Source organism: Jaculus jaculus, chromosome 3 (assembly GCF_020740685.1).
Source record: "Jaculus jaculus isolate mJacJac1 chromosome 3, mJacJac1.mat.Y.cur, whole genome shotgun sequence".
NCBI lineage: Eukaryota > Metazoa > Chordata > Mammalia > Rodentia > Dipodidae > Jaculus > Jaculus jaculus.
Genome location: NC_059104.1, coordinates 164,265,267 through 164,280,613, shown reverse-complemented (window position 1 = coordinate 164,280,613; position 15,347 = coordinate 164,265,267). Strand labels below are relative to the sequence as shown.

Here is a 15,347-nt window from a genome sequence, read left to right as displayed (position 1 = left end):
CCAGATGAGAGGGCATCAGTGGGTGCCCCCAGAACCTTAGCACACAGTACCAGGAGATAGGCTTAGAATTAACCACCGCCCAACAGCGAGATTCAGTTTCATAGGGAAGATTCCACTGGTAACCATCCTTTCCTTTGTAAAGCTAGACAGATCCAGGCTTCCTAGAGCAATGCTATACAAATAGGCAGTTGTGTTTATAAAAGAAATCTCTGAACGAATTGCTGAGATGACTGGGCAGCTCAGTAAAACAAGGAGGATTTGGAAGAGCTGAAATTCCCTGTGCTTCCCTCTCACAGTCTTAACTTCCTCGAATGGAGAACTGTCTATCGAGATTCTAAATTCCTAATCAGCTAACAATCTCCCCCTCCTGCCACCCTTTTGGGTTCTTTTCAATGCAATAACTAGCACAAAGAATCCTTTAGTTTCCTTAGCAACTGTTTGAAATTTATTTGGTTATCAAAATAAGCTGTTCCATTTTGGAGAGCCCAGCTAAGCCAGCGTACAGCAATTTGCATGGATCAAACTGATGGGCAATTTTGATTTCATTGCGGAAAGAAGAAAATGCTATCCCTAGTCCACCAATTCAACCGTCAGAAACGCTTGTTTACTCGGTGCTTTCCCCACCCCTCCCCATTAATGCAGAACACAAGTTCTTGTGGCTTTGCTTCAGGAAGCTGCTGTGTTTGGTTTCTGTTCCATCACGGCCCTATGGTTATGGCCACTTTCAAAATAGTGTATGAAGTATAGCTCAATGTTATGATCAAAGACATGACAAATGTTTACAATGTGGGGATTGTCCTACATTTTATTTGTATAATCAAATATATATATATTTCAAATGATAGAAGGATCTGTGGACATAAATGTTAATTACTCTGTTCCTAGGATCTTAGTTGCAGAGATGGAATGGCCTTGGGTTTGAGTGGATAAGTAACATAATCCTTGTCCTACAGGTGAGAAAATAAAGGAGATGGAGTAACTGGTGTCTGTTGATAGAAACAATGACAGGCAGTGTCAAGAATCTAGTCTTGGACAGTGAAGCTCCAAGGCACACTCACTTTCTTTGTATCAGTCCACATTGCTCTCCATCACTATAGATATGTCTAGTCTCAATTTTGTAAGCAACTCTCCTCCTCATATGCTGGAAGGCACAATAAATATGTTCTCACATCAGGATTGAAAATTCCCCTTTCAGATAAGTCTAAGGAACTCCACATCACCATTAGACGCATAAACCGAGTAGACATGTGTTTGAACAGAGAAAGAAAATAAAAGGACCATTCGCTCTCAAATTATAGAAAGCTTCGCGCTCTGTTTTCCAGACTGGTGTGTTTTTGTCACAGTAATTGCTTCTGATGCTGACCACTTTCTAGCACTGCCCTGCACTTGAAGGGTTTGTAAACAGGATTTCCATTTGCATCAGTAATGACAGATAATCCCTTTAAGCAAAAATTCTCCAATTAAAAGTAAACCAATAAGGCAGTGCAATTTTATGTTGTCTCTTATCTGCACCTCCTGCTCCTTGGGAAAAAATAAACAAAACCAAAACAACCCACAAACTAATTTCATTAGAGTGTGAGATTTCAGATAGATTTAATTCCCGCTGAGAGAATGCCTGTTAGAGATCATGGAGAGAGGAAAATACATTTTGCTAAAGGAGACCCTTTACCAATTCCTTGAGGGTTAACTATATTTTAAGTCTATATTTTTTCCACAGAGGCATGAGGAGAGTCTTTCCTTTACGCTCCTCACCTAGGGCTCCTGACAATATAAACTGGCATGAAAAACCAATGAACAGGACCATGGATAGGGCCAACTTGGCAAAAACCCATCAAATTGCCTATCAGTGGTTGTAATACTAATTCCATACATACACCTTGCAAATGGCAGTGCACCCTATAGAGACTCTAGCTCAGTTCCTTTTGATGAGGAGAGAAACGAGTCCCAGAACACCTGCTCAGGGGAAATATAGAAGGTTGTACCATAGGTCAGTGGCAATTGCTGGTGACCCCATTCATGCTATCTTCCTCCATGTCCTATTCTGAGGCACAGGAAATTTAGATTTATTCAATACTTTAAGTCATAAAATCCTCATGTAGAAGAAGGCTGAATTTTCCTTTCAAAATAGTGGACAAGCTTTCTAGTTTGGATCTTTGGAAATGTCTATATATCTCACTTCCCTTAAAGATCTCTACAGGTCATGAGGTGACTATAGACATCAGGATCATCACTTCTGAGGTCACAAGAAGATACTGTGCGAATGCATAATACCACCCTTTTAACCAAACTGATGGCTAAGAGGCATATCTTTGAAAGGACATAAACACTTAAAAGGCATGACCCCAAAGTTAGCTAACTTAAGAACAGAGAGGGCAGGGGCAGTGGAGGCTGGAGCTGTGGCCACTTTCCTGACTGGAGAATACCGTGGCAGTGATGTAGGTCACAGCAGATGCAGGTGAAGAGCTGACCGCTGTGCCTGGCATGACAGCTAGGCTGGCCAGTGGGCTCTGGTGTCATTTCAGTGACAGAGGAAAAAAAAAATGTCTGCAGTATGTCAGAAAGGCCCCTAGGAAATGCAGAACATGGATCTATAGATTCCCACTCATGAATTCCAAGCCCCAAGTACTACCATCTCTTCTGCCACTGCTAGAAATATCTTTGCTTCTTATACAGTAGGATTTCAAATCCATATCCCCTGGGGACCCTGTAACCATGAGTTGGATCATGACTGGGAGAAAAAAAAAAAAAAAAAAGCTCTGACCATCTCAGACCTGGGCTCATGTCCTAGATTCCACCCTTTACTGATGGTGACTCTGGCCAAGTCTGTTAATGTCATCCTTACGTCTTGCATCCAGAATGAACACACCTCTACTTACCTCACAGGGCTTCTGTGAGGGGGCAATGTTCAACAAAGTATTGACAGGAAGCTTTGACACAAGCATGGCATGCTGGGTAAACACTAATGATTATTGCTGTGACTGTAGATGAGGAAGGTGGAGCTCAGAGATACTGAGTGACTTGCTCAATGTCACAGGGGTGGTCAACGCTAGGTCACCCAAAGTGTTTCCATTTAAACCACCATGTCCAAAATCTTTTTTACTGGAAAACACCATCTTCCCCTCCCACCGCCCTATACACACACACACACACACACACACACACACACACACACGCACGCATTCACCCCAGGAGGTTTCCCAGAAGAGCTTGCCCTGACCCCACACAAAGATGGATAGCTGGCAACATGAATGCCCACCATGCTTCCTCGGAGGCATGGGATGGGGAACTGCTAGCACCATGAGTCCGCCCGAGCCCCACTCTGAGCTCACAGTGACAGGGAACTGCGATGAAGACACGGGTGGACTGCAGCCGGCGTGGAGTGCAGAGGATGAGGAAGAGCCAGAGCATGAGCTGTGAGCCAGGCGCGTGGCGTGCATGATGGAGGTCTCCTCCGTTCAAAGGCAGACACAGAGGACTCACGACACGGACAACGCAGCAACCCTACCTTCTGTGGCTCCTTTGCCTTTCCTGTCAGGGGTCTCTAAGCCAGTGCCCCCTGAGGGATATAGGGAGACGTCCGTTGGCACAGGCCAACTGCTGGCTGTGTCCTCCGTGATCTCATACATCTGCCCCTCCATCGGCTGCAGGTGCCAGTTTAGGCCAAACAGGTGCATGGCTGTGGTGAGCAATGAGAAAAGTCATCTTTTTCTGCTGGAGGTGGAAATGGAACTCCCAAGCCGTAGGGAAGGGAGGGGGGGTTGGGGCGGGGAACACATTTAATTCAGTTCAACAATAGCACTGAAAGAGAAAGCAGGAGAGATGGGGGTGGGGGGGAGAGAGAGAGAGAGAGAGAGAGAGAGAGAGAGAGAGAGAGAGAGAGAGAGAGAGAAAGTTCTTACAATGTCAGCCCTGGCAAGTGACTGGGGACAGAGAGGCAAGAAAGGCATGGACCCTGCCCTCGAGCGGCTCACAGTCCGGTGCTGCTAGAGATAAATTGGGGAGGACTTTTCCTTCAAGAGGCCTTTTCCCTTCAAAAGATAAGTAATAATCTAGAGGAGAAAAATGGCAGTTTGTATCAAAAGAGTTAATTTTCTTAATAGAGAAATAACTTCTGCAAATAAGTCAAGTCCAACAACTCAGTAGGAAAATAGACATAAGATATGAACAGACAGTTTACAGCATGAGAAATACCAATGGCTCTTAATCATATGAAAAGACTCCTGACATCATAGTGAAAGAAATCTAAGTTAAAGTCTGAAATATTATTTTTCACATATGGTTTGGCAAAGATAAAAAGGGCTGAAAATATACTATGTTGGCAGAGAACAGAAAGCAAGCACCCTTATACTTTGCTGGTGTGAGCATAAATTGGTATTTGATAAAAGCCATAAAAATTAAAATATATACACCCTTTACCCTGATATTTAAAGTCCCCATTCTAGAAATTTCTCCTCCACATATAATTCACACGTATACTAAATGGTTTACACACAAGGTTATTCATCACCACATAACTTTAGTAGCAGAATTTCATGAACTCGTCCATTGATAAGAAGCTAGTTAAGTTATAGCCACATAACTAAAGAGTATCAAACAATAAAACAGAGGAGGGGCCAGGCGTGGTGGCACACGCCTTTAATCCCAGCACTTGGGAGGCAGAGGTAGGAGGATCACCGTGAGTTCAAGGCCATCCTGAGACTACAGAGTAAATTCCAGCTCAGCCTGGGCTAGAGTGAGACCCTACTTTGAAAAACCAAAAACAAACAAACAAACAAACAAACAAACAAACAAAAAACAGAGAAGGAAAGTTTTATTTTTCTAGAAGGAAAAACTTTAACATACGGAAGGGTGTTTCGGATACACTACCTTTGACTTAAGGAATTCCTGTATCTATACGCAATATCTCTGGAAGGATATGGAAGGTACTCATAACTCTCAAGCCTGCCCTATGGGAGAAGGCGCTGCTGTGGGTCAGCAGCAGGGGAGAGACTTTCACTACACATCTACACATCTTCATTTTACACCATGGGCGTGTGTGCTTTAGAAAATCCTTCCCAGGCAGTAACAGCCACATTGTCTAGTACAACAATCTAGAAGATGCCACAAGACAACAAGGAATGAACGTTGTTTAGAATACACAATGGGGCTGGAGAGATGGCCTAGCAGTAAAGGTGCTTGCCTGCAAAGCCAAAGGACTTCACGTAGGTACTGGGGAATCAGACCTAGGTCCTTTGGCTTTGCAGGTGAAAGTGAGTTAGAATTATCATTTCAGGGGCTTATGGTATGCCAGGCATTGTGCTAAATGCATTAAGAGCAGACACCTTTTCTTTTCACAACTCTAAAAATTTGGCATTAATTACATTATTTTTCAGACACAGGGCCAAATTACATGCACAGGGTTAAATGACCAAGAAGGGTCAGTGGCTTAATCCAGAATCTTGAAGTGCCCAGACCAGAAAACACATCAGTCTTTTTGCTATGGGGCAGAGGCTCCACCTATTTTGCTTAGCTGTCACTCATGAGCTGTATGTTGGGAGGTGGGCGTCTTAAAGACACTCTCTTTTGCACCTGCACACCAAACAGCCTCCTTGGCCTTTATGTTGCTGCAGGTGGCAACATGAGATCCTGATAGAAGATCCCTCAAGGGAGAGGCAGATGTGTTTTCTGTCTCCAAATTATGGAGGAGGTCACAGATGGTGGCCTTGAAGAGCCTGTGACAACTTCAAGCCACAAAACACTATAGAGGGGGCTGGAGAGATGGCATAGTAGCTAAGGCACTTGCCTGTAAAGTCTAATGACCTAGGTTCAATTCTCCAGTACTCACGTAAAGATGGAAGCATAAAATGGTGTATACATCTAGAGTTCATATGCAGTGGCTAGAGGCCCTCGTGTGCCCATCCTCTCTCTCTCTCTGTCTTTTCTTCTCTGACTGTCTATATCTCTGTACTTTCAAATAAATAAATGATTTTTTTAAAAAACACTATAATTTACCGGGTATGGTGGTGCACACCTTTAATCCCAGCACTTGGGAGGGAGAGGTAGGAGGATCACCGTGAGTTCAAGGCCACCCTGAGACTACATAGTGAATTCCAGGTCAGCCTGGACTAGAACGAAACCTTACCTCAACAAAACAAAACAAACAACAACAATAACAAAAAACACCCCACATATAGTGGTACCTGGAACACATAATGTGTTCTTCTGACTCCAGGTCCACACACAAACCATATAAGGGGCATTTGATTCAACCAGGAGGCGTCTGGTGACAGCAGGAAGGATGACCTTTTGCTTTCTCTTTTGGTTCTGCAGTGTGGGGCCAGACATAAGAAGACTGGTTCTGAATCCTGTCCACTGTTTCCTAGTTACAGTGTTCTCAACTGAGAAATGGAGATGACGCATGCTGGGGATGCGGTTCTGCCGGTAGAAAGCTTGTCTGACATGCCTGAGACCCTGGGCTTCATCCTTGACTCCACACAAACTAGGGGTGGTGCTGCACACCCGCACTTCTAGCGCTCGGGAGGTGGAAGCAGGAGAGTCAGAAATTCAAGACCATCCTTGGCTACACAGGGAGTTCGAGGACAGCCTGGGAGGCAAGAGATCCTGCCAAAGAAAAGGAAAAGCAGACATGGGGACACAAATGGTGATGAGGACTTTTAGTATCACATCACTGGTGGTGGAGAGCCGTATAACAGGGATCCCGCTCAAAGTGACACGGTGTTGGCGAGGCACCATGCCAGAGGGACGCCTTGTCAGTAGGGTACACATTATCATCAGTGGGGCATGCCATCAGCAGGGTACCATGTAGAAAGGTGCTTTGCCAGCTATACAAACGACTGCATCTTCTAACCACTAGGTTTGGGCTGCAGCTAATAATAGTGGGTCACATTGACTGAGTATATTTTCAGTTAAGAGCACTGAGTGAGGTCCTTGACCCTGTTCACATCTTCTGAGAATGGGATGATCAGAAGGGGAGAGTTAACTTGCCTGCAAGGAGGGAAACTGCTAATTCCAAGGCTGAGTTAGCTCATATATCTGCTTACCTTCGTACTGGTTTAATCTATATATTGGCAACTCCAAAGGTAATGGAGAACTTATTTGAACTACACACCACTCAGATCAGATATATGCAGTTAAAAGAGCAGTGCTTCTTCCCCCATTAGAGTCAATTATCTCATCTAAGTGTGCAAAGTGCTGTCTTGTTAAAAGGTCATGAGAATTAACTAATTCCACAATGAATAGAACTCTCACAGCTTGGCAAAGAGAAACATTTTTATTGTCAGAGCTTTCTCTTAATTTTAAGAAGAGGCAAAGAGCAAGTCCTTGCTTAAAAAAAAAAAAATAAAAGGCTGAGCTAGGGAGATGGCTCAGCACTTCAGAGCACTTGCTTCCTAAGCATGAAGGTCTCTTGGGATGGAGACCACCAAGTCTGACCTCTCAGAACCCATGTGATAAGCTGGGCATGGCCATGTATCTCTTTAGAACCAGTCGATGGTAGGGTGATGGGGAGAGAAGACTACAGAATCACTGGGGCTCACTGTGAGGGAGAGACACAGGTTGAGTGGCAAGAGATCACCTGACATTCTCCTCTGGCCTTTGCATGTTTGCACATGGGCTGCATACAATTGCACATACTTATGCATACAGCACACATCACACATACCACACTGCATACATACTCTACACACACACACACACACACACATGCACACACACACTATAGGTTAGGAAATGGAGAGTGAATCAGAACCCGAGGTCTGTAGGTCCAAGGGAAGCAAGAAAAGTTAAGCAGGCAGGACAGTCCATGCGGGTGCGAGGAGGCTGGTGGAAGAAAGCTCAGAGGTGGGCCCGTAGGCTCTGTGACTTGTAGAGAAGATCCCTCTGAAAGCCATCTGGGGAACCGAAGCTCTACATTCAAAACCACATGCGACTGACTCCCAGCGGACTTGACCACCCGGAAGGCCAGTGGCAGAGCTACCTTGCTGAACGGTGAGAATTACAGACTGATGATGGAGGAGGAAGAGAATCAGGGATGGAAAGTTCTGCCAGTAATTAGCACAGATAGGTAAAAGTGGGCCTCCAGGAGAAACCAATGTTTGGAGCTATAGGAGTAGGAAAAGAAGGGGTGGTGTTGGCCACAGAGTTCCTAGACCCACACAGTTCTGAGGAAGGGAATATGCTTCTGTTGAAGAAGCATGGTTTTTGTGTGTGTGTGTGTTATGTGTGGTGTGTATACATGTGTGTCTGCAGATAAGCACACCCATGCAGCGCCCAGAGGAGGCTATCAGGTGCCTCCATCACTCATTTGCCCATTTCCTCTCACTGAACTTGGAGCTTGAACCCTTTTTTTTTCTGACCACTCAACTGAGAATTCTCCTATTTCTACTCGCCACAGGACTGGAGTTACAGGCCTACATGCCATGTCAGGCTGTTTTTCATAGGTGCTGGGGAACTGTACCGAGGGTGAATTAGGCGTCTCAGGCCTTCATGCTTGTATGTCAATACTCTTGCCCACTAAGCCCTCTTCCCAGTTTCCAGAAATAGCATTTAAAATATTTTATTAGGTCTATTTATTTTAGAGGAGAGGGGAGAGAGGGAGGGAGGGAGAAAGGAAGGGAGGGAGGAAGAGAGAGAGAGAGAGAGGGAGAATATGGGCATGCCAAGGCCTCTAGCCATTGTAAATGAACTCCAGAGGCATGCGCCACCTTGTGCATCTGGCTTTACATGAGTACGTGTGCTTCAAACCCAAGTCCTTAGACTTTGCAGGTAAGTGCCTGAACTGCTGAGCCATCTCTCCAGCCCCCAGAAATAGCATTTTCAAGCTGAAACAAAAGGTGCGATCTAGAGTACTAGAATTCTTACTAGCGACCCCTCAACTTTGTCACTGTGCTATTTGGCAGGTGGTTAGTTTTACAGTTCTTAGTGATGGGCAAGAGGTAGAGGGACGAAGAGCAATAGCCTGCACTGCTGGGATCTCTCCAATGGACATACTTGTCCAGCTAGAAACTATCCTCAGAATCCATGAGCTCTAGTCACTACTCAATTCCCCACAGTTACCTAAATAACAATAGCAACAGAGACTGGCATTATTTGAATGCATGTTCCATGCCCAATGCCTTGTGTGTATCACTCAGTTTTGTCCTCATATAAAGGTAGCTTATAAAAACACCCTGAAAGGGGCTGGAGAGATGGCTAAGTGGTTCAGGTGCTCACCTACAAAGTCTAATTACTAGGGTTCAAGTCCCCAGTACCCATGTAAAGCCAGATGCACAAAGTGGCACATGCATCTGAAATTTGTTTGCAGTGGCTAGAGGACCTAGTATACCAGTTCTCTCTCTTTTTCTGCCTCTTTCTTTCCCTCTTTCTTTGCCTATCTTTCTCTCTCCCCCTTCTGGCATTCCTCTGCAGCAGCTGGAGGTCCTGGTGTGCCCATTCTCTCTGGCTTTCTCTCTTCTATCTCGCTCTCTGCTTGCAAATAAATAAAATTTTTTTACAGACCTATTTATTTATTTTTCCCCTTTTTAATTGATTGCTGCCATAGTTACAGACAATAACCCATGATAAATCCCTCCCTTTCCCTACTGAAGAACACACATAGCGGATCAAGAGTAGAAGCTGAGCTGCAATATATAACTCTTAGTTCCTGACAGAGGTAAGGCAAGCTACCCAGACCACAGAGCTGGCGTTAAGTGTGAGGCAAGTGTCAAACTCAGGGGTCTGTATTCCCAAACCGCACCTCCCTTTTCTATACTTTCAATTGAAAACAAAATACAGGCAACACAAAGCCATCGTCTGAGCTGTGAACTCAAGTTCCCAGAAAAATGCTGAACCTGCTGCGTTTACCTCCAGCAGGGCCGGACGGGCTGATAGAGCTCCTGCGACCACAGAGAGATGGGCTGTTGCAGGATGAGAGCCAAAAATACCTCGGGTTGCCTTTAGCCCTCCTAGAGCCATCTACTGCCCACCTCTGTGTCTGCCCTAACATCCACACGACCATCAGTTGATCCAATGCCACTGTTTTGGAATGCACTGACACACCACCAGCTTCCACCAACCCATCAAACAGCATCTGAGGCCTACGGTGGGGATTTCCCCACTTTGCTGTAACCCGCCCCCCCGATGGTCAGCCAGTACATTTGAAAAGTGCCTTGATTTATGACTTTATTTTGTTCTGTAACTAGAAAGCCTTCATGAAATTGCTAACACGTTGGAACATGGATTTTGGAGTAACTTGAATCTGTGTTCTTGTGCCATGCTCATTCATGTTTGGCTCCAGAACAAACTAATGCTTATCCCCTTTGAGGTGAGAGCTGTGTCTTTTGAATCCACAGAGGTAAACGGTGGGGGCGGGGGGTGGTGGTGATACTAAATCTTCCCCATAGCAGCCCTTCTTCAAAGCTGTGTAAAGCAGTAAATGTAGTCACCCGAATAGCCATGTGTTAGGAAAAAAGCTAAGAAATATAAATGATTCTCCCCAGCTTAGCCTGCTGGGGACTGACTAGACCACTCAAATGGTATACATTATAATTACTATATTCCTCATTCTCTGAAGAATTAATAGTAACCACCCACCACCCATGTATGTCACAGGATTACGTAAATTATATCTTGCACTGTGGTTTATAACTGGGGTGCAAATCCCTTCACAACTATACCACCAGTGACCTAGATAAGAAACTTGGTTTTCCCATTAGACTAGTTTGTAATTCAATGAAAAGGTGAAAAGATGCTTGAAGAGTTCAGAAAAAGGCTGTGGAAAGGTAGTAGGTTCACAGGATCACCCACATTGAAATGTTAATGATTTCTAAAAGCCAAGAGCCAGGGTGGGGAAGTTCAGATTCCTCCAGCTCCCGGTCCATCTGATCCCGCGGCTGACATTTTCCTGTCGCCTTTTCCAGCCCACTGAGACATGAGAGATGGCTCAGAAAGTGCAAGCTCCGTCCTGACATTTGAAAGAAAGGCTCCATTGATGTGCAGACACTGAAGGCGCCTAACACCCGGCCTGCGAGAGGCAATTAACAAAGTCAGCGTGCAGGACAGGAGTCCAAGGTCTCAAGGCCCCCTTCTCTTTCCAAACTCCTGAGCCTAAATCCACGTGCACTTTGTTCACCAGCAGCTCCAAGAAGTGACTATAGAAGGTTATAACCACCAGGGACTGTGGATTAAGTAGCATTTTTGGTTTCTAAAGTAGAACCAGCCAAGTATGCTGGCACATACATTTAATCGCACTTGAGGTAGGAGGATCATCATGAGTTCAAGGCCACTCTGAGACTACAGAATGAATTCCAGGTCAGCCTGGGGCTACAAGGAGACCCTACCTCAAAAAACAAAAACAAAACAAAAAGAAGTAGAAGCAACCTGGCCATATGGCTGTCTACCCACTCTTCTGTTTCATATTAGTTCTCAAATTTGAGGGCTTTTTCGGTGTTTTGCTTGCTTATGTGTGGTGTATGGCGTGGTGCGTGCTTGAGAGTAAGTCTGCAAATTCTCATGCCCCACGTCGAGGTCAGAGGCGTGCACTGGGTGTGTTCCTCTATCACTCCTTCTTCATGTGTGTCCCCAAAACAGACCTGGAGTCGTGAGTCAGACTGGCTGACCAGCAAACCCCCGTGGTTAGCTGGTCTCTGCTCCCCTATGGACCGGGGTTCTGGGCGTAGGTGGCCGCGCACAGCTGCTTGGGTCATGGTTCCCGGGTGAATCATGTCCTTTCAGGTCATTATCTGTTTGGCAAGTGCTCTTACCTGCTGAGTCATCTCCCCAGCCCCTTTTTGTTTGTTTTCAAATGAGCCATTTCTATGAAATTGAGGTTATTTCAGTGTTCTGACTTATGGTCTTTGAATGGGCAAGATGATAATATTAGTACAAAGAGAGATTCCAGGAAAAGGCCTCAGCTGCACCGAAGGCTCTGTAGACTGACTCACGAGAGGCCCGTACTTGCGGACAGCGGGATGGTGCAGATCTGCAGTCAGCGTCAGCCTGGGCTGTCTTCCATCCCTCTGTCATCTGTCACCCACCAACCACTGTATCTGACCCCTTCGACAATAGGTCAGGCCTTTGGTAAGTATGAGCCGAGCAGACCACTAGCTTCCATCAGCCCCAAAGGTAAGAGCGTCACTGATAGCATCTGAAACCCATAAAGACATAAATTTCCCTGCTTTGCTGGACCTGCTTATGTGATGTTCCCACCACTGCACATGGGACACGCCTCAATGAATGACTTTCTTTTGTTCTGTGACAATAAAAGCTCATGGAACTTTCCATGGTGGAACATGTCATTTAAGGCAACCTGCATCAATATTCCTGGCCAGAGTCACTTGTACCTGGCTCAGAATAACTATCTCATGGCCGCTGAAGCAAGAGCTGTGTTTTACGTGGACACAAATACCACCAAAAATGGCAAGACAATAAGAAAAGCAACAGGTGTCCATTGCCTGTGCCATATTCCTGATTTTTGTTACCAAGTCATGATACTCAAAAGTTCAAGAACAAAATGGTGAGTGACACAGAGATACGAATAAATGACAGTGTGACAGAGAAAGAACTGGGAACCGCCTGGACATGTGACAAGAGAAGAATGGCTTAGCTAATTAATGGCGCAGGTACTGATAATGGAATTTTGGGGTTCCTCACCAATGCACCAATATATGTCAATGCACTGATAGGATATGAGAATGCTTGTCTAATGAATTCAAAGACTTGAAATTCATAAGAAAAAGGGTAAGGTTTAGAGAGGGTTTTTTTTTTTAAATTAGATTAAGAGAAGGAAAGGGGAGTATGAACAGTTCTTATCCATGAGAAGGCAGGTAGGGGTGAGACCTACCTAGAGACACAAATATGGGTCATTTATAGGTTTCAAATGGGGGGTGAGTTAACCAGCCCCGATGCCAAGTTTCGGGAGTGAGCTAACCAACTACAATACCAGGTTTAGGTACATTCATTCCAGGAAAAACTCAAGTTATTTATGCAAAAGCAGATCTAGGGAACTCTTTAGGCAGCAAGAGACATGAAGCCAGATCCTCCTCTGACCTCTAGCAAAGCAGAGAAGGCAAGGGTAGGGTAGGCTCAAGGATAGTCCCTGATTTAACTTTTGGGGACCAGTCACCCTACCCTGCCTCAGTACTGAACGGAACGCAAGGCAACCGTTACAGAAAATCCCCGTGACCGCAGCAACCGAGGAAAATGCTCAAGATGCAATCTCGGGAGGGGACAGAGGCATGGCACATCGCGCGCTTTTCTTGATGGTACTTCTGTACAACCAAGTATATGCGTAGAAAAACTGTGCCACAGATGACTCGATGCTTTGAATTAGGTGGTAGGACTGCAGATAAGTGTTCCCTCTCGCTTCCATGACGTGTTAGTACTGCTTCGCATCTGAGGTCTCACAACTAATGTCGGGCCGGTGAGAGAGTGACAGAGCAGAGGGCCACGGTGGGCGCAAGCCAGGTGTCATACTAGACAAGGTGACTTACACAGTGTCTCATTCAATCCTTGTGCACCGAGTAAGGATGAACATGGAGGCTCAAAGAGGCTGTGCAACCAGACAGGTAGAGCAACGGAAACGCCACACTTGAACCTAGATCTGAGAGGCAGTGACTCCAAAGTCCAGGCTCTCCTTCTCGTTCATCGCACTGTCGATGAGTTGCCATGGCTTAAAGTTAAATTAAGATTAAAATTCAAAAAAAAAAAAAAAAAAAAAGAAAAAAGTCAAGGCAAAGCCTTCGCTGAAAGCACAGCTAGATTTGATTTTGGGGGGGACAGTTCGTTAAGGGCCTTTCTTTACACTGAAAACACATACATGCAAGGCAGCAGTAGTGTGCAGCAGGATCAGGGTGCAGGGTGAAGGCTGCCCAAAGCACAGAGCGTCACTATTTACTGGGGTCCTAACAGTGGGCAGAGGGCTTAGTTGGTCTCCTCCTTTGAGAATAAAGAAATACCTACAAAGAACTTAAATGAGATAATGCATGGCGTTTGCTCAAAGTAAGAGCTCAGTAAACAGCAGTTCGATATGCTGCTGTCTCCAATTCACACATCCATTGAGACATGCGCTTGGCCTACTTCTGTCACATCACCTCTTTTTTCTTCCTCCCTGTTCCTCATGACTCTCCCTGACCTGCCTCAGGTTTCTTTAAACGGAAGACACTCCTGTTCCCATGGGTTGACAGACTTTGGGCATGGGAACGAGGGATATTTGTCCAATAGATAAAAACAGCTTTTAAGAATGGGATTGCCATAAAGCAGCCTGACAGGATCTCACTGGTGACTGCGTGGGGCTAATTTTAAATCAAGTAAATGTATTGCTTTCTCTTCTGTCTCCAGATAAACTTGACGGCAACAATCAGGGTTACTGTCTCTCACTTCTAAATGCAGTGTTTTCTGGAGAATGGAATCTGGAGCTATTAATCTTTTTTTTTTTTTTTTGCACCATGCAATATTGCGAGGAAGGCCACCTTTCAGTGGGAAACAGATATGCCCATGGCAAATAAGGACGAGAGAGAGACCCACTGCACTCGAGGGCACAGGAAACTGGTGACAAGGCAAACGGTAGGGGAATGGAATCCGGAATCTAATTGATACAGAATAAAGTCACAAATTCTTCTTGTGACAATGGAATCAAACAGTTCTTTTTTTTTTTTTTTTTGGTTTTGTGAGGTAGGATCTCTCTCTGACCCAGGCTGACCTGAAATTCCCTATGTAGTCTCAGGGTGGCCTCGAGCTCACGACAATCCTCCTGCCTCTACCTCCCAAGTGGGATTAAAGGCGTGCGTCACCATGCTCGGCTTGAAACAGCTGCTTTTGGGCTGGAGAGAAGGCTTGGTGGCTAATCCTAATTAAACACACACACATACACACACACACACACTCACACACACACACACACACCATGAAAGTAGAATGGGGATTAGTTGGAAGACAGGAAGAAGTTCAGCGGGAATGTGAGCACAAGAGGGTAACTGTGGCTTTCTGAACGCAACATGCCCCCTCCCCCATAGGCATGTGTGTGTGATTACTTGATCCTCATCTGGTGCCACTATTCAGGGTGGTTGTGGACCCTTGAGGCAGCAGAGGCTTGTGGGAGGAAGTGCGTCACTAGGGCCAGGTCTTCAAGTTTTATGACCTCGCTTCATTTGCTTTTCTCCGCCTCCCTACTTCCTCTGAGCTGGTGTGACGATCCTATGCCACCTTCCTGTTCCGGCCGTGCTTTCCCTACCCTGGAAGACTTCCCCGTAAGCCAAAGTTAACCCTTTCTTCCCATAAGCTGCTTTTGGTGAAGCATTTTGTCCCGGCAATGAGAAAGTAGCTGACACAGCCATGAAGGGCTCGGTTGAATATGATCAAAATATGTTTTACAC

The 15,347-nt window shown here is 45.4% G+C and overlaps 1 protein-coding gene across 1 annotated transcript in view; it reads right to left on the bottom strand.

Annotated features, from left to right (window-relative positions):
• Tenm4 (teneurin transmembrane protein 4) overlaps nucleotides 1-15,347 on the bottom strand; it is a 1,065,388-nt gene that overhangs the window by 200,412 nt on the left and 849,629 nt on the right. Inside the window, 1 exon segment of the mRNA XM_045144966.1 lies at nucleotides 3,506-3,676. Coding sequence (XP_045000901.1) covers nucleotides 3,506-3,676 — 171 coding nt within the window.